Source organism: Argentina silus (assembly GCF_951799395.1).
Source record: "Argentina silus genome assembly, chromosome: 5".
NCBI classification, from domain to species: Eukaryota; Metazoa; Chordata; class Actinopteri; order Argentiniformes; family Argentinidae; genus Argentina; species Argentina silus.
This window is the reverse complement of record NC_139659.1, coordinates 20,512,275-20,535,740: the sequence shown is the minus strand read 5'-3', so window position 1 is coordinate 20,535,740 and position 23,466 is coordinate 20,512,275. Positions and strand designations below refer to the sequence as shown.

General features: G+C 46.8%; 1 protein-coding gene across 4 annotated transcripts in view; it reads left to right on the top strand.

Moving 5' to 3' along the window:
• The window catches only part of psd3l (pleckstrin and Sec7 domain containing 3, like), a 90,912-nt gene that overhangs the window by 60,603 nt on the left and 6,843 nt on the right, over nucleotides 1-23,466 (top strand). For 3 of the 4 annotated variants that reach the window (XM_083670059.1, XM_083670060.1, XM_083670061.1), the window contains 6 exons: nucleotides 10,045-10,088; nucleotides 14,953-15,137; nucleotides 16,943-17,013; nucleotides 19,943-20,100; nucleotides 20,710-20,854; nucleotides 21,250-21,393. In XM_083670059.1, coding sequence (XP_083526185.1) covers nucleotides 10,045-10,088; nucleotides 14,953-15,137; nucleotides 16,943-17,013; nucleotides 19,943-20,100; nucleotides 20,710-20,854; nucleotides 21,250-21,393 — 747 coding nt within the window. Of the gene's footprint in view, nucleotides 1-5,943; nucleotides 6,189-10,044; nucleotides 10,089-14,952; nucleotides 15,138-16,942; nucleotides 17,014-19,942; nucleotides 20,101-20,709; nucleotides 20,855-21,249; nucleotides 21,394-23,466 lie in introns of those variants that run through there. The other variant, XM_083670062.1, reaches the window with a different exon arrangement.

The window sequence follows — 23,466 nt, the reverse complement described above, 5'->3', positions numbered from 1 at the left end:
GGTGGTGTCATGGTCGGTAGAACACACAGATCTGGGAGAGCATGTGATTAATCTGCTGATGCTGAGCAGCTTGGCGGGATGGAAGTCACCCAGATCCAGACTGAATCAGACCAATCTGCTGAGGCTGACCATGTGATTAGTACAGTAACTCAGAGAGAAACAGTCATGCAACCATACAGAGAAACAGTCATACAACCATACAGAGAAATAGCCATACAACCATACAGAGAAACAGTTATACAACCATACAGAGAAACAGTCATACAACCATACAGAGAAACAGTCATGTAGCCGTACAACCATACAGAGAAAGTCATACAACCATACAGAGAAATAGCCATACAACCATACAGAGAAACAGTCATACAACCATACAGAGAAACAGTTATACAACCATACAGAGAGGTAACAGTAACAGTCATAATCAACCGGGTCTGACGTGAGAAAACCAGACCAGTGGTCGACTCAGTAAGTCATTTACTCGTATGAATCGGCTTTTTAACGTAAAATAGCGATCTGATATGAAGGAATGGAACGGAAGAGGAATGGTATCAAACACCCACATCTCCCTCCACCAGCCTCCCCTGTCTGAACCATGTCTGCAAAAAAGAAAATCTCTTTAGGAGATAATGAAAGCATGCAAGGGATAGCTCACATGTTTAGCAAAACAGTTTGTATATTATTTTATATACCACTATACGTATCTACTGTCTTTCCAGTTAAAGAGAGTTACATTATATATCGTCCGTGCTGTGCAAAATCCCATTAGCAGGTAGACAGGTCCTTATCAATGCTTGCCATCAGAGCTATCTATATTACCCGGTGGTCCTCAGAGACCCGGAACAATGACTTGGGTGTGATGTACCTATGAAATGGAGATCTGACAACGGACAGGCAGCGGAGAGCCGAACATTCCTTTTGTAGGGCAGGTGTGTTGTCATCATTTATTCAGAGTCAGTTCATCAACTGTATCAACATTAAAAGGGAATGAGGCTCCGTACGCCTGGCCCTCTGAGTAGCTCCTCCGCCGCGCAGCGCAGCGCCGAGCCCAGTAGCCCGCCCACGCCGGCCAGCAGAGCGCCGGGGAACAATGCGATACTATAAAAAAACCGAAAGGTGTCGCTTTCCAAGCACCGGGCCGGGAGCCAAGACACAAACACTCTGGGCTGAGGAGTGGAAGCCTTGTAAACGTGTTCTCGGTCCTGCGTTGCTAAAAATGGTTTCTGGGAATGTTTGTCACGACAAAGACCCAGATCTCTTCCGAGGCATGAATTTGAATGTCGAGAGACTACAGTGGTTTAATGTAAAAGGGCAAAAGAAAGATTCGAAAACACCTACTATGATAAGTGGTTTAGTTAGATATCGTTACAATTTCTTTCCAGTTAGGCTGTAAGTTACTTAACAGTCATTTAAATCGATGATCGTTGGAGTCATTGTGTCAGTTGAAACCCAGCTGAGGTGATTATCATAGCTACGTGAAGTCTTTCACGGTTAAGGTCCCCGGAGACTTCATTTGGCCGTGTCACTCACATTAAAGACCTCGGTGTCAGTCAGTTGCGCTTTTTCTGCTGAGTGGGGTGTATGTAGCGACATGTAGCGATGTTTCTTGCTGCCTTGCTCAAGTCAGTCTGTCCATACGGAGCTCACAACAGTGGGTCACACAGTACTAACAGCCGGCCTGCGCTTAGTCATAGGGCTTCAGAATGACTACAGCGTTTGATTTCAAATATCAACATCCATCTGGGCTCGTTAAGAGCTTATCTGGAGCTGTACATAGCACTAAGCTCTGCCAATTAGTGCAGTTAATTTCTGTTGTGGTTTTGGTTTTAACCTATTTATGTAAACCAGGTGTGGGGAAAAGCTAGCCACAACATCTGAGCTGGAAGACTGTTGAATCACAGACTGCGTGATGTAACAGTCGATGGATGGAAGTAGATCTTGTTTTGGCTCACAGAAATAGAATGTAAAGAGGCGATGTTTTACAATCTGTTTGTGATCTGGGTCTCAGTTCGTCAAAGCGCTAAGACTTTAGTCGCTGGTTTTTAGTTCATGCTTACCCCAGTATCCACAATATGAGATTGAGAATAAACCCCTCCGGGGTCTCCGGTCATCATCTCTGGTTCTGAAAGCTGAGAAGCACCACCACCACCACCACCCCCTTCACCACCAACAACAACATCACCACCACTACCATCACCACCATCACCATCAACATACAGGGGGGCAGGCATGGGGGCAGGCAGGGGGACATACAGGGGGGTAGGCAGGGGTACATACAGGGGAACAGGCAGAGGGACATAGAGGGGAACATACAGGGGGGCAGACATGGGAACAGGCAGGGGAACAGGCAGGGGAGTAGGCAGGGGAGCATACAGGGGGGCAGGCATAGGAACAGGCAGGGGAGTAGGCAGGGGAGCATACAGGGGGGCAGGCATGGGAACAGGCAGGGGAACAGGCAGGGGGGCAGGCATGGGAACAGGCAGGGGAATAGGCAGGGGGACAGATGGGCACCAGGATTCATCAGGCAGTTGCCTCAATGATCATCAGATAGCTGCATGATGATTGACATGTGACCACTATGCCTCCCTCCCTCCCTCAACCTGAAGACTCAGAAACACCAGAATGGAACTGTGTTTCACTAGATGACATGTTTCACAACAATAGAATGTATATCATAGATTGTTATTGTTGGAACTGAAATTCTTTATTTTTTTGCTGTCAGTCGTCTGAAACGCACTCGAGCACGACGGATGTGTTTCGGTGTGGCAGCCGCTGTCAGAGTGGAAGTTTAATGATGTGTTAACTATGTGTTTTACGGTCCCGGGAGAGAAACAACAGCAATCCCAGTTTCTGATGTTTACCGTGCATATCCTTAATGAGTTATGGAAAGAGTTTCTGCTCCTTAAATAAGATGAAAGAGAGGATCAGTGTCTTAAGGCGATAGCCTTCTCAAACTGCTTCAATCTGCCAGCTTCTCCACAACACAACTTCATACATTCTCATTACGACCGCAGGCTACGATAAAGCATTCATTACTAAGAGTGAAATTGTTACTTTTATAAATTAAATAATACATCCGATAAATTATGTGGTAAATATAGTGAGCTCTACATTCTATTGGGAATACAAAGGGAGAGCTGATGTAATAGTGGGGAAGAATTATGACACAACTGGCTTCCAAAACTAATATAGAGGTTTGGCGCAACGCATTAACAATTTCACTGTGAGAGTCAAGAATCCAAATATTGTGAAAGTCAATAAGTCGACAAGAGATTTCATACCATAATAAGTTCAAATGAAGTCAGATTGCTCTGCTTCTGTATATTGAGACAGGGGTCGGGGAACGGTTATATATATATATAACCAATGAGCTCATTCACATTCACTCAAATCCTACTGACATTTTTCTTCCAGTCCAACAAATATCCGTAGAACTTGGCAAATGGCCTCAGATTGGCATTTAATATGGCCTGAGAAGCTGTGTGTCCTACATGAATCCATGCTCATAGACCCCATCACCCACACACAAGCTGGTGGAATCGTCACAGTGTGCTCATTCCATACGTACCATATTTTACTCTCACATTATTGTTTATGATATTGTCGTTTAATATTACTTCAGTGCTGGAGAACTGGAGAAGGTCTAAGTGAGTTGTGAGGTTTTTATTGGTGAACAGAACAACAGTCATGCTCAGTGTAGAAAAGTACCATTCATCTTTGAGAACCTGGACTGCTCACTGAACCCAGGGGGGAGGCTGGTGGAGGTAGAAATCAGAGGACGGGCTCATTGTCATGCATGGGACGGAATGAGGAGTGGGATCAAACACGTGTGTTTGTTACCATCCCCCTGTTCCATTCCATGCTTTTACAATGAGCCCGTCCTCTGATTTCTACCTCCACCAGCCTCCCCTGATTGCTATAGTGATTTGACCCAGCTAGGATCGTGTTGTTATGGTGACTCTTCCTGCTGGCTTGTGTTTTGGTTAATTTTAGCGCGAGAGGGAGGGGCTGCTGGGTGGAATATCTCAGGCATGATGGACATTTGTGGATCTGGTTCATTGTGTGAACTCATCGAAGCGAGCGGCGTCTCATAATTTCGCAGTCGACGTGTTGGAATAATTGGGACCAGCTGTGTGATCCTAAACAGTAATAATTTATTTCGCTGCATTTTAATCGCCCTCTTGAATCCACTAATTACTCTGGATTATTGATTTTGCTCCCGACCCCCCCAGTATTGAATATATTAGTGATTGAGTTGCAGTTGTCTCCTCTGCTGTTGGTTCAAGTTGGCTAATCAGACGACGAGACATCGGGAAAGAGCGCTCCGGCGTTGGCTTGCGCGGTTTGCACTTTTTGGGGACTTTTTCATCGGTTCCATTGTGCCAGGCAAAATCAATCAATCAATCGAGCGAAGCTGAGGTATTTGAATTGATTTCAAATATTGTTTGAATCCTGGCCAGCATCAGGGGCTCATAAGTCAGAGGAGAGGAGAGGAGAGGAGAGGAGAGGAGAGGAGAGGAGAGGAGAGGAGAGGACACTGCCCCAGCCCCAGCCGTAGTTCTTGTCCCCAGGTGACTATGTTGTGTATTTTACGCGGCGTGTTCAGCGGGCTGTAGCGGATCGACACTAAACGACTCTGTCTCAGCGAGCCTCAAACCCTGAGAGAGAGCTGATGCTGCTGATGCTGTCATTTAGCTCTGTGGAGAGAGAGAGGGGGAGAGAGGGTGAGAGAGAGGGGGAGAGAGGGTGAGAGAGAGAGAGGGGGAGAGAGAGTGAGAGAGAGAGGGTGAGAGAGAGTGAGAGAGAGAGAGAGAGAGAGAGGGGGTGAGAGAGGGTGAGAGCGTGAGAGAGAGAGAGGGGGTGAGAGAGAGAGAGAGAGAGGGTGAGAGAGAGAGTGAGAGCGTGTGAGAGAGAGAGTGAGGGTGAGAGTGAGAGAGGGGGGGTGAGAGAGAGAGAGGGTGAGAGAGTGAGAGCGTGAGAGCGCACCAGTTCACTCAGGCCATCAACACCTGCCCTCTGATTATTCACCTTTGGTCAGCCGGCCGTATGATACACACACACACACGCACACACACATGCACACTCACTCACTCACACACACACACACACAAGTCCTCTCATCTCCCCCGCTCACTCACTCAGACGCACTCACGCTCACGCTCACGCTCACACTCACACACAGACACATGCACTCATGCCAGATACACACACATACACAAACACGCACACACAGAGACTTTCATTTCTGTGCCATCTCAATGCAGACTTTAATGATGGAGCCCTGCAGCATCATAGGACCAGTGGTGTTTTGGAATATAAATGAAATGATTTTCACCACTGCCTCCATGTCAGAAGAGGAGGGGTTGGTTTCCCTCTTTCCCTCCCTCCCTCCCCTCGTCCCTCTCTTCTTCCTCCCTCCTACCCTCTCTCCCTCCCTCCCTATCTCCTTCCTCATCTCCTCTCCCTCCCTCCCTCTCCCTCCTCCTCTCCCTCCAACCCTCCCTCCTCCTCTCCCTCCCTCCCTTTCCCTCCCTCCCCCCCCCTCTCTCTCTCTCTCTCTCTCTCTCCCTCACAGTCACTGCCGTGCGGCTCTCACTGGAATTATCTCTGTGAATTCAAACGCCGGTGGAAACGACGCTTGGAGCTTTGAACAGAACAGAACAGAACAGAACAGAACAGAACAGGGCGCGCTAGGAAGAAACCAAGTGTCTGTGATCATTCTCTCTTTCTCTCTCTCTCTCTCTCACTCTCTCTCTTTCTCTCGTCGCCTCGGCTTCAGTGAAACCCTCTCCTTCCCTCCCTCCTTCCCTCCCTCCTTCCCTCCCTCCCTCCCTCCACGTACGGCTATCGGCTCTGGAACGCTCTCCGGGACAGTCGAGTCGCGCGTCTATGAGCTCGCTCTCTTTCTCTCTCTCTCTCTCCACTTCTCTCTCTCTCTCTCTCTCTCTCCGCCCGGTGCTCGTGTGTGTGTATTGCGAGGAGACTCTGCGTGTTAGCGTCGGGAGATGATCGGGGTAAACAGCGTCCAGGGGACCAGCAGCCGCCGTATGCGACCCGGGGGCTCGGTCAAGTACGGCCGGGAGAAGGAGGAGTCCATGCGACGCCAGCACCCCCAGCACCAGCACCGCTCCAAGTCCCTCAAAGTCTCCAATTCCTCCGAATTGTCCGAAAAGCAAAAGAGAGAGAAGGTAATAAAAAGATTAAAAGAAATAAATAAAAACATACAGGAGAAATCAGCACTGCCGCTGAGCGTAGGGTGGAATGAGTGGTGGAATGAGACGAGGTGTTTTTGAGATTTGAGAAATCAGGAGGTTAGAGAGAGAGGGATCGAGACGGAGGACAAGTGTGATTTGGTTTGGGAACGGGAGTCGAACGCCGTGTGGTGCACGGGTTGCGTTTCCAACAGTTTTGACTGGTGTGAATACTGTTCTGTACACAGCTGTCTGGTTTTTAAATAGCGTGGTTTGTGCGTTCAGGCTGCCTCTCTGACTCCCTGACTTCAATCAATAATCTGATGAACTGCATTAGTTCGGTTTCCGCGGGAGAGATGAGACTTTCGAGTAAATAACCACTTGTAAGAACAGACTTAACCCACGCACACAGATTATCACAGGGAACACATTGCTGCAACACATTTCCCTCCGCTTTAAAAGCTGCTTTGGGTATCTCATCGGAATATCGTTTGATCCGTCGGACCCAGCGGGCGGCGATGGCTTGTTCAGAGTGATGGATGGCTTTGATCCTGTCTTTCTTCCCTCTCCCTCGCCCTCTCCCACCCGCTTCCTAAACGGAGAAAGGCAGCGGCGGTTAACCCTGGCCAGTCCACGGCTTTGTTATTTTCTCCTCCTTAAACACGGACGGCGCCGTCCACCCTGCCCTGCGGTGCCAGCAGCCCTCCTCTCCACTGTACTGGGGAGAGGTGCCAGCCGACCTGGGAGGGACTGTGCCAGCTGGCCATGCCGACACACACCGCCTGCTGCTACCTTATATTACTGTCACAGTGGTGCCACCTAAGGTGCCTTGGGACTGTTTATCCTGGGTCTCGCTGTTGTTAGAGATGTGGGTTATGGAAGTGTGTGTGCGCGCGTGCGTGCGTGCGTGCGTGCGTGCGTGCGTGCGTGCGGCTGCTGCTGTTGTTGTTTTTGGCAAAAACAAGCCTTCATGTAATCCATATAACCTTCTCTATTGACCTGAGGATATACAGAGCTGAACGTAGCTGTATGTTCATTCGACGGTTATGAATTATACATGCTGCATGGAAATCTGGAATCTGTGTGACTATCCACTAATTATATGGCTGCTAGTGTCATTGCTTCTCAAAGGATTTTTTTGCATATTCAGTGTCTTTAGGCTTTGGAATCTTGAATCTATTAATCAATTATTTCTGCTGATCATGCAGGCTGTACAGATGTTGCGTTGATAAACATGGTATCATTTAATTGATTGCATTAACATGCATACTCTTACATGCAATATATATATATATATACACACACACACACACACACACACATATTTGAAATCATGTTCAAGCAGCAACGTGGGAATACACATCCAATATGGGTTTTTTTACATTTTGAAGATCGTTGAAAGATTTCGATGTCTCCATCTTGGTATGTGTCGTTGTCCCATTCTCCCAACACGGCCTTAGTGCGTTCACTAGTGGAACCAGAGCCGCCCCGATACCTGATCCGCTGTTTTACTTCGCTAGGTATGACCCTTACAAAAGCCATTCATATGGTAATAGTTAGTTAATTAATTAATTCACTACCGTAGTCTTTCAATCATTTTGATTGATGTGGCATTTTAGCTCATTGAGGAAGGAAATCTGAGACTATTCCCATCTTGTTGCCCTCAACCCAATGTCATGTTGATGTTTTAATGGGTTACACACACATTGTTGCTCCCCGTTGCAGTTCTTGATGCTGACCAACAGGTGGTGCTAAGGAGTACGCAGGGGAGGAATGGCATGTATGGAGAGAGGGGTCAACGGGTGTTGAGGAATGTCGTGTTAGGTAACCAACTCTGGAGCAGCGGTCAGGTCAAACCGTCGACGGCAGGGATCGAGAGACATCAGGGAATGTTTTGTGCGAAGAATTAAGAGTTAAGAAAAAAAACATTTGAAGTCGTTAAAGGTCTGCTAGTCCACTATTGAATAACAAATGAGCTCAGTAAAGTCGGTCTTGAAAGGTTGCCTCTGCTGAGTGATGGCCGTGCATGTCGATGCAGAATGGATGTTGTTGTGCCGGTGAAATGTCAGTGTTGGCAGGCCATCATTCAGAGAACCATTGTTGTTGTTGAACTGCTAGCTGGCCAGTGATCCGTGGCCCGCGTCCTATAGGGGGAGATCCGCTTTACTGGAATTCTACTCTGCTGTTTTGTCTCCGTACAGAAGATAACCAATGTGCCAAAAACACAAACGGTCCAGACGTTTGGTTTGGTTTGGTTTGGTTTGTTTGTTGGGTGAACACAGGAGTTTTCACCGGTGTGTAACTCAGCCGAGATGGAGGGAGGGAGGGAGGAGATGAGAGAGGATGCTCAAGTGTTCCGTGACATTGGGCTTCACTGCAGCACAATAGCTCTGTAATGCCTTCCCCTTATCAGAGCCTCCCCTGCCTCTCTCTCCCCCCCCCCCCCCCCTATATCTCTCTCTCTCTCTCTCTCTCTCGCGCTGTCTGTAGATCTCTTTCTCTTTCTCTCTTTATCTCTTCCCCTCTTTCTCTCTTCCCCTCTTTCTCTCTCTCTCTCTCTCTCTCTTTCCCTCTCTCCGCTTCCCGTGATCCAGGGGTCAGATTGGATCAGATAAGACGAGCAGATTGGCTGGTTGGTAGGAACACACCTGTCCAATAAAAGGGCTGTATCTGATTTCACAACCCCAGCAGCCACACATGTAATCTACCAGCCTCAGTTACCAGCTTCAGTTACCAGCCTCAGTTACCAGCCTCAGCCTTAGTTACCAGCCTCAGCCTCAGTTACCAGCCTCAGTTACCAGCCTCAGTTATCATCCTCGGTTACCAGCCTCAGCCTCAGTTACCAGCCTCAGTTACCAGCCTCAGTTACCAGCCTCAGTTACCAGCCTCAATTACCAGCCTCAATTACCAGCCTCAGCCTCAGTTACCAGCCTCAGTTACCAGCCTCAATTACCAGCCTCAGTTATCAGCCTCAGTTATTAGGGAACTGAGTTGTTTTCTCAAATATTGAGTGAAATAAGAGCTGGTCTCCTGAGTCCTGACTGCTGGGAGGGCAGTGTAATATGGTGTAAACAGGACAGTAATAAAATGCCATTACTAACAACAACTGCAGTGCCAGCTCCATATGGCCCAGGGGAGAGGGTGAACAGTTCTCTAGTCTTCATGCACTCCTGTACGGTTGTGGTGGTTTTATACCGTTTATTTGCAACAGCAAATAAGGGTTCCAATGCTGACACTCAAATCTTTTGCCATGACCCATATTTCCATGAATAGCTTTTCTGAGGGCTCATGATGGATCACAGTTTATTATTGATGTAATAACACCTGTCGATTCCCATGACTACGACCCTCAACTCAAACAGATAGCCGATGGCGTGATTGAAGAGGCACAGGAAGCAGATGTATACAGGGGTAGTGATGAATCTGTATGACTCACGCGGCTCTCCTCGTCGTCTTAACAACGTGACAGACGCGAGAGCCCGACGCGTACACGGTCGCTCAATTTATTCACCGACAGCCAATCACGTGCCTGACACATCAGGGTCATCCGTTGTTATCTTCATCCCATCGCCATGGTGACCATATACATTCAGCCCGACGGACCAATCGCCCGCCTCTTTAGCCGTCGCCTCGTGAAATGACGAAACGGGCCAATAGGTGGCGTACAAATTAGGGGTCAAGTGAGTTCACATGTTGTGGGCGACTTGGCATATCCACGTTCATACGGGTCGAGAGGGGGACGGGGGGGGGGGCGCGGGAACAAAGCTTTCGGAAGGTCGATACAGGGCTGTGAACAGTCACGCCGTCGTGGTTAATAATGTATACTAATGGCTTCTTTCTCTCCTCCCCGTAGGCCTTGTACAACTCCATCAAGAACGAGAAGCTGGAATGGGCCATGTGAGTATCACGCTGCACTCTCCTCTACCCATCAACATTCATCCTCAGACGCCAGTGAGGCGGGAGGCACCTGTCACCGGAGGTCATCTTGAGGGGACCCTGTCCCACAGATGAATGTTATTGATAAAAAAAACACTGTAGAACTGACAATATAGCCTGTGTTTTTACAACGAATGACTCTGATATACAGTACCAGTCAAAAGTTTGGACACACCTTCTCATTCAATGGTTTTTCTTTCTTTCTTTTTTTTTAATTATTTTCTACATTGTAGATTCATATCGAAGACATCAAAACTGTGAAGGAACACATATGGAGTTATGTAGTAAACTAAAAAGTGTTAAACAAACCAGAATGTGTTTTATATTTTAGATTCTTCAAAGTAGCCACCTTTTTGCTTTGATGACAGCTTTGCACACTCTTGGCAAGGTGTGTCCAAACTTTTGACTGATACTATATATCTGACCACCTACACATGTTGAGGGGACCCTGTCCACAGATTAATGTTATTGTTAAAAACACTGTAGGACTGACGATATAGCCTGTGTTTTTACAACGAACGACCCTAACATATCTGACCACCTACTCTCACTTCTCGTGGAGCAGAAGCAAGACGCTGCGTCTCTGCAGCGTTGAACACAGAGAGCGAGCATCACACTGGTTTAGTGTCCCAGTTCCCCGTCCCCCCAAAGGGCAACATTAACGCTATCTCATTAATAAACTCAGTTTCAGACGGTTTCATTTCATTATGCCGGGCATCCATTATTTGTGTTGCAGGCCCCGTGAAAATAAATTGGAACCAATGGGCGTCTGAGTTCATTATCTAGTTGGTGGCAGAGGAATTGAGTAAATGTACTCCGCAAATATCAACTAGCTAAATGATGTGGGGAAATACCGTGTCAATTACTTGTTGAGTAAATCGACTTTTACACGAGGACAGTGAGAGAGTGGAGAGGGAGTGTGAAATAGTTGTGTGTTTTCTCAATGTTTATTTTGGACCCATGAAGAAAGAAATATGTAGCAATTCACATTTCCGTGCTTGACCGTGCCGTATCTGGAGATGTTTGTTATTTTGTGGTCTTCCTATCATTTTGAGCCTTCCGTATTCTGAAACTAGCGTCTCACAGCATTCTTCAGGAGGCTGAAGACACCTAGGGCGTACATGTAAACACGTTTGTGTGTGCGTGTGTGTGTACTTGTGCTGTGTGTGCGTGCGTGCGTGTGTTATATGTGTTTTTATATACCAAGCTAAATGATTGGATAGGTGACAGCTTAGACGTATGCTGTAATTAGCATGAGAAAACGCCACCCCATTAGAATGACAGTCTGCCTCTGTGATAACAGTAATAAACACTGTCCCTTTGTGTTGGAGGTAATCTACCAAATGACAGCCTGCCAGCGTCAACAGACAGACACACACACACACACACACACACACACACACACACACACACACACACACACACACACACACACACACACTCACTCTCTCTCACACACACACACACACACACACACACACACACTCCTCCTGCCTGCAACAACAGGCCAATGGTGATGTAATGTCCTCGGTCACTGCTTGTCAGTGCTGATATGTTTAGGTTAAGAGGACCGAGTGCGTCTGCGTGAAGAGGCCCGAGGCCGTGGACCAGCCCGGCGCTTCACACACGTAACGACCTCTGACCTCCCTGACTCTGCTGCCGTGGAAGTATTCTGCCGCGCAAGCACTCAGTAATACTCAAACTCAAATAGTCCAACCGCACTGGATTAACTCAGAGCCAGCCAGATATGGATTTCGTAGAGGTACGTGTCCTTGACTCGGCTTTTCTTTCACTTCATTTCCACGCATCTGTTTTTTACTTTATTGATCCCAGGCTAACGTTAGATCAGCTCATTAATAGTGGTAGGTTACGCCAGCCTTGTAGCGTTTCACACAACACAATGGCTGCCACGATGGAAAACAGACCTGTTGTTATAGCAACCATAATTCACTTGCGTTGGTGCTGTAAGATATACTGTACGTGCAGTATCAGACTAGGCTGGTGGAGGTAGAACACTTGTTTGATGCCATTCCTCATTCCATTCCATGCATTACAACGAGCCTGTCTTCCGATTTCTACCCCCACCGGCCTCCACGGGTACAGATGAAACATAGAAGATGAAGCATATCAGAACCCGCATAAGAAATGACATGTTACAAGTCCCAGTGTTATATTAGAGTGATTGCTTAAAACCCGCATCAAAAAGATCCGATTGAGAGTCTACATAGAAAATGTCTCTTATCGATCAAGCCCACATCAGCGTACCAGGGAGACGGAGCCTACAGCGACTCACACGGCTGGGATATCATGTCTCCTCCCAGGCCGTTTCCTCTTAATTGGAAATAGAATGTTTGAAGGAAATCTCTCTCATAGTTTATTTCATGGCTGGATGCTGTTTAAGGCCGGAGGAGATCCCTAATCAAAAGCACAGTCGTGCCTTACAACCTGGTAGCTGTTATGCAATAGCTCCACTGTACAGTATTTTGGTGCCGGAATCAACAACCGTTCTCATCTTCTCAAGTTTCCTCAATCGTTATCATATCCAAACGCATTGCTATTAATACAAAGTACATTCCGTGAGCCTCTCTAGTGTGTAATTGCTCTGAAGAAGCTCCGACAATCTGGCCCGACGTGCCAAAGCAGGCGTTCAAGCGGAGTTTGAATGTGTAATGGCCTCCACTGCAGCATTGGTGACCTTAGAGTGACCCCTCGAGGCCGTGGCATCGGCCCAGATGTCTGTCCACAGAGAGAGCAGATGCTCTTGATTGAGCCCTCTGTCCTCGTGAGCTCCGTTGTTCTACGGTTCCTTAACAACAAGCCTTTCCTCCTCTTGAGCTCTGTGGTTTACTGCTAAAGCCACTGTAAAGCCTCCCACTGTCTTACGGCTGCTGGATGGGCACAGCTACACTGAAATAGAATAGAAGAATAGTATGAGTCCTTTCCGGTATTTTCCGGGGGTTGTTTGTGTTAGGAACCTTGAGGTATTGATATTCTTCACCGCCCCTGAGCATCACGTTAGATGTAGCTTCAGCAGTATTGTCTGTGTCAGCAACTCTGGGGTTTGGGTACCCTTGAATAGACTGTTTGTTCTGAGAACTCTACGATCAATGAACCTCGGTTGAGCTGTTAATTCAAGAAGGGTTGAACTTAATCACTTGGATGTTCTTAAAACAGAATAAGCATATGTAACCGAGTTGAGATGGGAGCTGGTTTCCACAGGTGTTTTGGTGACGGTCACGTGTCTTTGGCAATACAGGACTCTTTTGAGGTCGGAGTGCAAGGAAGCAACACTTTGAATAGTTTTCAGCAACTCGATGCCTTTCACACATATTTGGAAGCACTTGGAAAACAGAAATCGGTGACACAGGTCTGTATAAAACATCATTTCTCTTTGACAGACATCCATTCCACTTTCATTGCTCAGCCTCAAAGTGTTGAAATGGAGATGTCTTTTAAGCATAGCTAAGTAACTTTTTTGTTGCTAAGCAATTATAGAAAATGCACTTGGCGAAGAGAGGCAGAGTGGCTCCCGGCCAAGGAGACAAGTGATGGTGCAGGGGGAGGAATGATGGCTTCGCTGTGATTTACCGCTTTACACTCGGTGGGGTTCATACCTTACTTACTCTGCATCAGGGGAGGCTGGCGGAGGTAGAAATCAGAGGACGGGCTCATTGTAATGCATGGAATGGTATCAAACACCGTTCCTCATTCCATTCCATCCCATGCATTACAATGAGCCCGTCCTCCGATTTCTACCTCCGCCAGCCTCCCCTGATGCAGAGCACCCTGCTGGCAGCAGACTCCTCTGAGGGGGAAGGTAGCAGGTGCTAGTTTAATCTCATCGCATTCCATTGATTACCTTTGTTGATTGATTACCCAGCTCCCTTTGTCGTCTTGATCATATCACTCATATCTGTAAACGTTCCTCAATTTGCGCTGACCCAAAAACATCCGGCAAATATATGAAGACAAGGTGATTTATGTCTCAGCGGCCCGTATGGTCACACTTTGTAGTCTACAAGGAGAAAAACTCCTCTTCAACGGGAGTAGTGATTTCTACCGTTTTCAATTTGGATTTGATTTATCACCAGATATTCATGTAGATAATTATACACTGTGTCGTATGCTGAATTCAAAGTAATACAGTGTTTCTTTAACATGAATCACTTGGTGTGTGAGTTTGTCTAAACACTCCCATATTGCAGGTTCCTAGACGTTCATGTTAGTGAATAGAAACTGACAGGAGAATCTTCAAGCCACAGACATTGGTTTAATGGCACTGTTTCCTGCGTCTGCCATGATGATCCACCCAGTGAATCAGCCTTCAGAGTGTGTCTGTGTGTGTCTGTGTGTGTCTGTGTGTGTGTGGGTTGCGGTGACACTGAGAGGTCCCAGTATTGATTGTGATTAAGCTGGACAGGGTGCTGTTATGAGAGCTGTCTGACTGGGTTTCTGTTCAGACTGCAGAAACACTCCCACCAGCACAGCAGGCCTGCGAGGCCACCCCACACAGGGATGCACTGATCAATACCAGGCTTGTTTCTGCTGTGGAAACACACTACTGAACATTTGGGACATGGATTTATCTCATAGCCGGTTATGTATTGGAGGGCTTTTTTTTTCTTTTTAGCTTCCTCAAATAAAGATTCGATCGATAAAAACTTTATTAGTATAGCAGCACATTTTATACAGAAAATACAATGCATTTTTCAGGAGGAATAAATAGAAACAGAGAGAGAAAACAAAAACTAAAGGTAAATAAAATGCTCAAGGGTAAATAGATGAAACTTACGAAAGAAGTATTTTTGTTGTGTTGTGTCCTCAGAGATGGAGATGAGCTGAAGAAGTCCCTGTCTGAGCTGGCTGACAACAAGACAGACCACAAGAGCATCAGCAGGATTGGAAGCGGTAGCAACCCTTTCCTCGACATCACCCATGACCCCAACGCTGCCGTCTACAAGACGGGCTTCCTGGCCCGCAAGATCCACGCAGACATGGACGGCAAGAAAAGTAAGACACCCGTCAAGTCTGTCTTAAGCTGTGCACAGACGTTGAGTTTCTAACTGCATGACATTACTGTGGTTATGATTGAGCAAACAGCTCTCACCTTTAGAAGCTACTGGAACAAAACCAAATCCGTCAAACAGGTGTTTTTTGTTGATTTACTACATATTTACTGAGGCTTCTGTGGCTTCCTCCTGAGTTTCAGTCAGAGAAAGAGAGAAAAAAACAACATATTTTCTCATTTCTGCCATTCAAAAGCAGGATGGGATGGGATGTCATGGCTGTTTTGAAATGCCCATGTGGAGAGCGCCCTCTTGGGCGCTGCACGTTAGCAACCCTGTGCTCTTCAAATCGCCTGTCATGGCCACCGTCAACTCAGAAGACCCACCAGAGCCCTACGACGGTGACGTGTCTGCCAACAGAGGAGAAAAATAGGTTGTTAAAATAATTGCTGCGTATTGTGAACCTTAACGGAGCACTTTAAGATGCATCGCTGCCGGCTAACCAACATGGATGGATGGATGGAAGAGGCGTTACTCCCCCGTATTTAATATCCATTTATCTCAGCCCTCTAATGACTTTAGAGTCCGGAGGAGACAAAACCTGCTGACTTGTTCGAGCAGAGCTTTTGCTTAGCCTGCTAAGAAACCGGAGCAGATTAGACGCAACGTCTGTGCTTGGCTGAGGCCAACCCTGGCCTGCTTCCTACATGGATGCTTTAATTCACTCCAACACAGCATGACAGGCCTCAGACTGATAGTTTGTATAATTGATTATATGGTGTTAAACGAGAGGCCACTGGTGCAGAGAGCTTTGGAGGCTAGCTTGATGAATGGCTTTTTGTTGGTGTTTTCGATACGCATCATCAAGGGTTGTCGTTGGGGTTTTCTACATTGCATGCAGATTTTTTTTTAGTCCATTTGAACTGAATTCCAGCCACAGCTCCTGAAAGATAACTCACACAGTGAAGTGAAGACCCCGTAAATTTCAACCGATTTCACGGTTGTCATAAACAACTAGACCAGAGCAGACGAGAGCAGAGCAGAGCCCGTTTCAGGTACACAAGTAGCAGCATTCCATACACTCTCGGACCATTCCTCCCATACTTTCCATGCCCTAATGGTCCAGCCTGTCCCCCTACAAACCCATGCCACAGCCACAGTGGAGTTTAAAAGGGGCTCCAGTTACAAGTGCCGTCCATGCTCTTCTCTGATCCCGCTAATCACATGATGCCCTGTTAGAATGCATCTCACTGGCCCTCTGGGGACAAGGTTCTAGAACTAACCAGACCCACACACTCTAGAATGGTCCTAGCTACTCAGTATGGGGGACAGACAGACAGACAGACAGACAGACAGATAGACAGACATGGCACAGTCCTCTTTTGGTATGTCTGCCGGATAGAGGGATGGGAGAAGAAGAATGAAAAGAATGACAATAGGATTTGGACGGCTCTCAAAGCAAAGCCCAGACAGTTGAGACAAAGCTATCCCCCTAGCAAGGCTGAAAATAAACTTTTGTTGTGGTGCATTTTTCTCCCCCCGCGTTGATTATTTTCAGTCACACTAGATTGTTTGTAACAAGATTGGATTTTTGGGTTTGGTTGTTGAAGTCAAAAGCAAAGAGGAGACCTGAAAGCAGATGTGGGCAGTTGACTGCTGACCATGCTGTATAGACACAGATTAGGGATGATTTGTCTCTGGTAGCATTCATGCACAATACTGCACCCATAATCGTTGTGATGTTTTCAAATAATATTTCAAAATCAAAGACACAAAATGAAACATATCCCACTTCCTTTCCCCTCCCAGCGCCCAGAGGGAAGAGAGGCTGGAAAACCTTCTATGCTGTTCTCAAAGGAATGATCCTCTACCTACAGAAGGTAAGGCCTACGACCTTCTTCCCTAGCCTAGCAACCCCTGACCCTAGGCCTGTCTCTGGGGTAACTACCGCTGGCCTGAGCCAGTCAGGCACGGAGAGCAGTCCCACATTGTTTGTCTTGCTGAGCCAGTGTGGAGAAGTGGAGGCAGACATTGGAGGAGGGGCTCGTTGAAATGCATGGAAAGAGGAATGGTACCAAACACGTGTGAGCCTGTCCTCCGATGTCTACCTCCACCAGCCTCCAAGGCTTCAGCCAAGGTTGTTCAGAGGACAGGTGCGCTGCCAGTGTGTGTGTTACTACACAGCTACATCTGACCAGTGACGTTTCTGTAATATGACTTCTCCAGTTAAATAAAATTTACATAAAAGATAAATAATATGTTGATGTTCTCTGAGTGTCCTCAACACTCCTCCTTTGTGTTCTGATTCTTGTTAGTTATTGTTCTGGCCCAGTTGCCCAACAGAGCAGGTAAAGTGGAGTGTTTGGGAGGCAAAGCCCCCAAATGGCTACAGATGGGGGCCAGTAGACGTGGCATCATGCTCCAGTTGCCACCATCTTCTCTGCTGTCTGTCTCCCAGCACTCCTCTGACACACAACGTCTCACAGACAACATCTGCTGCCACCCCCAGCGCAACATTTCATTACATTTTAATTTGCGACTCGGCTTAGACCGTATTCTCAGAATTAAAATGACATTGCAGGGTCATTTACTGAGGAAAGATCGGAACATATGTTTGAGACGTTCCAACTCAGTTGGAAGGTTTTAATTAAGCAATAAGGAAGGAGAGGGGGCGCTGTTAGGCCAACACGGAGCAGAGGCCGGCAACCCATCAGCTGTGACTTTATTCACCGTAAAGCACGGACTCAAGTGCCTTATTGCTCTTATACAACGGTAACAAAACAAAACAGAGAATTGTAACAAGACAATGCCTTAAGTATTTATTGCGTGATAGATTGTGGTGGTTTCTGCCCTGCGCTTAGAAATATAGTTCTCAAAACCATCATTGTTATCAAGGTAACTTGATAAACAAATGTTCGTAATTCGAGTGTTTGCGCAGGTATATTACTATAACGTCTCACGGCCAATCACAGTGGTTGTTGTTCTGTTCAACCCTTATATAATGTAGGATATTGAAGCTTGTCTGTCTGCCATCTTTTGTGAGGGAGCACATTCAGTGTCATAAGGTCATCCTGTAAAGTCAGACAGAAACCTGCTTGACTGGCATTCCTGTCAACCCTGCCTGTTACCCTGCCATTCAGCTGAAAAACGCCCCAGACTCCCTGAAAGGCTGACATTGTGACATTTTACTGATTGAAGTCTTGCTTGCAAGACCTTCACTAAACCCATCAAAGCCAAACATGGTAGAAATAGTCTCCCTGCAAACACTTTTCAATCCTTAGCAACTGATGAGCAACACAGCCCGGTGACACGGCAACGTGCAGGTTGGAAATTGCCTGGAAACTGACGGTCTTCACGATTACATTTCTGCCTCGAGACAGATTTCTTATGGTGCCTGCCTCAGGTGGCCATGGTACAGTGTTCTCACGACCAGAACTTGCAGGTACATTAACTTTGGAGTAGCAGTCACCGCAAATCAATCTCCGAGCCTTGTCTTATAGGCAGAGGCTAAAGTAGAGGCTAATCTCTCCTAGCTCTAATTTGAAGTGCACTGCTGTGACGTATGTAGGCAGCAGTGCGCTAGAACGCTTGACACACGCAGGCTTTAGTTATAGAACTCCTAGAACACCTCAGGAACACTCTAGAATGTCAGTCACCATCGGCTCGGGTCAATTGCACTTCCCTTTACGGACGTCACCCACTCAGGAAGTTACATAACACACCTCTGATATTGTAAAGCACGGTGTACTGGAACTGTGGGGAAGGAATATTTGATGATAAAAGAGCCGGCGATGATTCTATATGGAGTGGAGATGATGATGAATCCAGGTTTTATTTGCATATGTCAGCATAATTGTAAAAGTGCTTTACAGCCAAGGTGGGTTCAACATGTCGGAGCCATCTGCTTGTTGACATGGTTATTAACTTTCTACGCTTAAATTAGATGCAGCGCACAGTTGTTTGGCTTTTAAGTGCATTTTTATTGCTGTCGGAGACATCGAATGAATACAGATGATTCGCTTAGTATAGAACCTATGCATGGTTGAATTATTTCCTGCGAATATGACGGAAATGAAGGTAAATCCCTCTGCATTTACATATTGTCTGGTTTTAAATGATAACATGCTGTTAGTAGATAAGGAGAATTGTACGATTTAGCCTGCTTGATAAAGAATGCTAAAAAAGCATTAAGAAAAACATGTGAAGTGAAACAGAATGTGTAGCATGCGTTATCTGTCTGGTTTTGTGAGGCTAGAAAGGCGTTCTAGATAACGTCTGAGCGATGAACAAGAAGGCATTCCATTCTGATGTTCCAGGAGGTTATGTGATAAACAGTAACCTTGATTATTGTAGCACCTGACAGATCTACTCTTGTCATCAGCAGCCCAGTCAATAGTGTTTACCATGCTATCATTCTCCATCAGTCAATGCAGACAGACGCAGAGGTGTGAGAGATGTCATATTAACACAGCCTCCTATTCTCACACATACTCTCTCTCTCTCTCTCTAAAGCAATGTGCCCTACACACAGGGACATGATATCATTCAATTCTCATAGTGTCAACATATGGGCAGTATGGAGTATGGAGGAGAGTAAACACTGGGTGTGATTCAGTTTCAAATGTTTCCCACTAATGGTTGTGGTAAGGATTATGGGAAGGAAAGTTTAACATGGATTTGTTCCTCGGGGGCATCTTCTTCAGCTATGGGTCTTTTTACATCAGTCTGACACCCTGTTTTCCTCTCTCCTCTCCTGTGAAAGTCTCAATATTAGGTGTCTGACACGTTGCCTGTTGTATTTCCCTCCAGGATGAGTACAAGCCAGAGAAGGCCCTGTCTGAGGAGGACCTGAAGAATGCCATCAGCGTCCACCACGCCCTGTCCATCAAAGCCGTGGACTACGAGAAGAAACCCGACGTCCTCAAGCTGAAGACGGCCGACTGGAGAGTCTTCCTCTTCCAGGCCCAGTAAGTTCTAAGCCCGCGGGCCAGCCAACACCAACACCAACGCCAGCAGAGCCCACGATTTACTGCTGCTGAACAAACCTGCCATCACTTCCAGTATAGAGCGGAGAGACGAGGGGAAGATGTACTCCTGGAAGCCAAATCTAATTTCATGCTTGGGTTCAAACATAGTGAAAACACATTAATCTCAGCCATTAGTCTGTCCCGGGTCTATTGTTAGGCCTCCCCCTTAGAGAGGTGCTTATCAATGAGGGAGATTGGACCTCTCCTGGGACCTGTGAGAACAGTTCAGGGTAGAGTTAGGATCTATTAACCTGAACTACACTTATTCATGCATTATTCATCTGAACTAAAAGTTATGTTAAATTTAAAGGGTGTGGTATTGTCACTTTTCAACTTCTTTCTCACCCCCCAACCCAACCCAACCCAATACCTTGGCATTCAAGGGAAAACATTTTTCAATTTCAGCCTGAACTTTGCCAGCATGCCACAAAAGGTGTTTTTAATCAAAACCTTCCCATATGAAGTCACAAAGCAATCTTGCCTGTTGTTTGTAAGTTGTATATTTATTTATTTGTTTGTTTGTTTGTTTGTTTGTGTTTTCGCCACCAGGAGCCCAGAGGAGATGGACTCGTGGATCAGAGTCATCAACTCAGTGGCGGCCATGTTTTCGGCCCCCTCATTCCCTGCTGCCATTGGCTCCCAGAAGAAGTTCAGCCGTCCCCTGCTTCCTGCCACCACCACCAGGATGTCACAGGTACAAGATGGCCACCAGAAGGTCACTTTCTGTCAGGAAACAGCCTCTGTTCTCCTAGTCTGAGGGTTTCTTTCTGTCAGGAAACAGCCTCTGTTCTCCTAGTCTGAGGGTCTCTTTCTGTCAGGAAACTGCCTCTGTTTTCCTTGTCTGATGGTCTTTTCCTCTCAGGAAACAGCCTCTGTTCTCTTAGTCTGAAGGTCTCTATGGCTGATTTACCATCAAATCCATAGTTGTTACTGGAAAATGTTCACATTTATACTCAAAGATCATACTAGATAGCATGATATTCTAGGACATGGCCTTTAATGGTATTTAACAGAGGTTTAGAGGTAATTTGATGATAGTTGTACTGACCTAATTTAGTACCTTAGTAAAGCATCATCTCTCTGTTCCAGGAGGAGCAGCTGAAGTCTCACGAGGCCAAGCTGAAGCATGTCTCTACGGAGCTGGCAGAGCACAGGTCATACCCCCCGGACAAGAAGGTCAAAGCCAAGGACATTGACGAGTACCGACTCAAGGAGCACTATCTGGAGTTCGAGGTTAATATCACTGTGACCAATACAGATTTGGAGGGGAGAGAAGGGGAGGTTGGAGGGGAGGTTGGAGAAGAGGTTAGAGAGGAGGAGGGTGGAGGGGAGGTTGGAGAGGAGGAGGGTGAAGGGGAGGTTGGAGAGGAAGTTGGGGGAGAGGTTGGACAGGAGGAGGGTGGGGGAGAGGTTGGAGAGGAGGAGGGTGGAGGAGAGGTTGGAGAGGAGGAGGGTGGAGGGGAGGTTGGAGAGGAGGAGGGTGGGGGAGGTTGGAGAGGAGGGTGGAGGAGAGGTTGGAGAGGGGGAGGGTAGAGGGTCAGAGCTGGTTGCTGCTGGTCAGAGCTGACTGTGCTGGTACTGGTACTCGCCTGTCTGTTCTTTTTAAGGCGCTAAAAACTGCTTGTTTCTGTGTGCGCTCAGCCCGCCTCAGCCTGATCCCTGCTGACACACACTGTAAAGACGAGCACTCATAGTTTCTGACATGCCCTCATACAGGCGGACCACGAGGGAGGGAGGGAGGGAGGGAGGGAGATGCTCTGGCAACATTTACAGTGCATTCGGAAAGTATTCAGACCCCTTCCCACATTTTGTTATGTTACAGCCTTATTCTAAAATGGATTCAATTCATTTTTTTCCTCATCAATCTACACACAATCCCCCATAATGACTAAAAACAGGTTTTTAGAAATGTTTGCTAATTTATTAAATTTAAAAATGAAATATCACATTTACATAAGTATTCAGACTCTTTGGTATGACACTCAAAATTGAGCTCAGGTGCACCTGTTTCCATTGATCATCCTTGAGATGTTTCTACGACTTGATTGGAGTCCACCTGTGGTAAATTCAATTGATTGACCATGATTTGGAATGGCATACACCTATGCACCTAGGCGTCTATATAAGGTCCCACAGTTGACAGTGCATGTCCTCCGTGGCTCAGTTGGTAGAGCATGGCGCTAACAACGCTTAGGTTGTGGGTTTGATTCCTGCTGGGACCATATATACTGAACCATATATACTGAAATGTATGCACTCACTGCAATGTAAGTCGCTTTGAATAAAAGCGTCAGATAAATGGCATGTATTATTATATTATGTCAGAGCAAAAACCAGGCCATGAGGTCGAAGGAATTGTCCATAGACCTCCGAGACAGGATTGTGTCGAGGCACAGATCTGGGGAAGGGTACAAACACATTTCTGCAGTATTGAAGGTCCCCAAGAACACAGTAGCCACATCATTCTTAAATAGAGGAAGTTTGGAACCACCAAGACTCTCACCAAGAACCCAATGGTCACTCTGACAGAGCTCCAAAGTTCCTTTGTGGAGATGGGAGAACCTTCCAGAAAGGACATCCATCTCTGCAGCACTCCACCAATCAGGCCTTTGTGGTAGAGTGGCCAGACGGAAGCAGCCTACTAGGGGTTTGCCAAAAGGCACTTAAAGGACTCTCAGACCATGAGAAACTAGATTCTCTGGTCTGATGAAACCAAGATTGAACTCTTTGGCCTGAATACCAAGCATCACGTCTGAAGGAAACCAGGCACCGCTCATCACCTGGCCAATACCGTCCCTACGGTGAAGCATGGTGGTGGCAGCATCATGCTGTGGGGATGTTTTTCAGCGGCAGGGACTGGGAGACTAGTCAGGATCGAGGGAAAGATGAACGGGGCAAAGTACAGAGAGATCCTTGATGAAAACCTGCTCCAGAGCACTCAGGACCTCAGACTGGGGCGAAGGTTCCAACAGGACAACGACCCTAAGCACACAGCCAAGACAACGCAGGAGTGGCTTTGGGACAAGTCTCTGATTGTCCTTGAGTGGCCCAGCCAGAGCCCAGACTTCAATCCGATCGAACATCTCTGGAGAGACCTGAAAATAGCTGGTATCGACGCTCCCCATCCAACCTGACAGAGCTTGAGAGGATCTGCAGAGAAGAATGGGAGAAACTCCCCAAATACAGGTGTGCCAAGCTTGTAGCGTCATACCCAAGAAGACTTGAGGCTGTCAAAGGTGCTTCAACATAGTACTGAGTAAAGGGTCTGAATACTTACCCTGTTTTGGCTTTGTCATTATGGGGTAT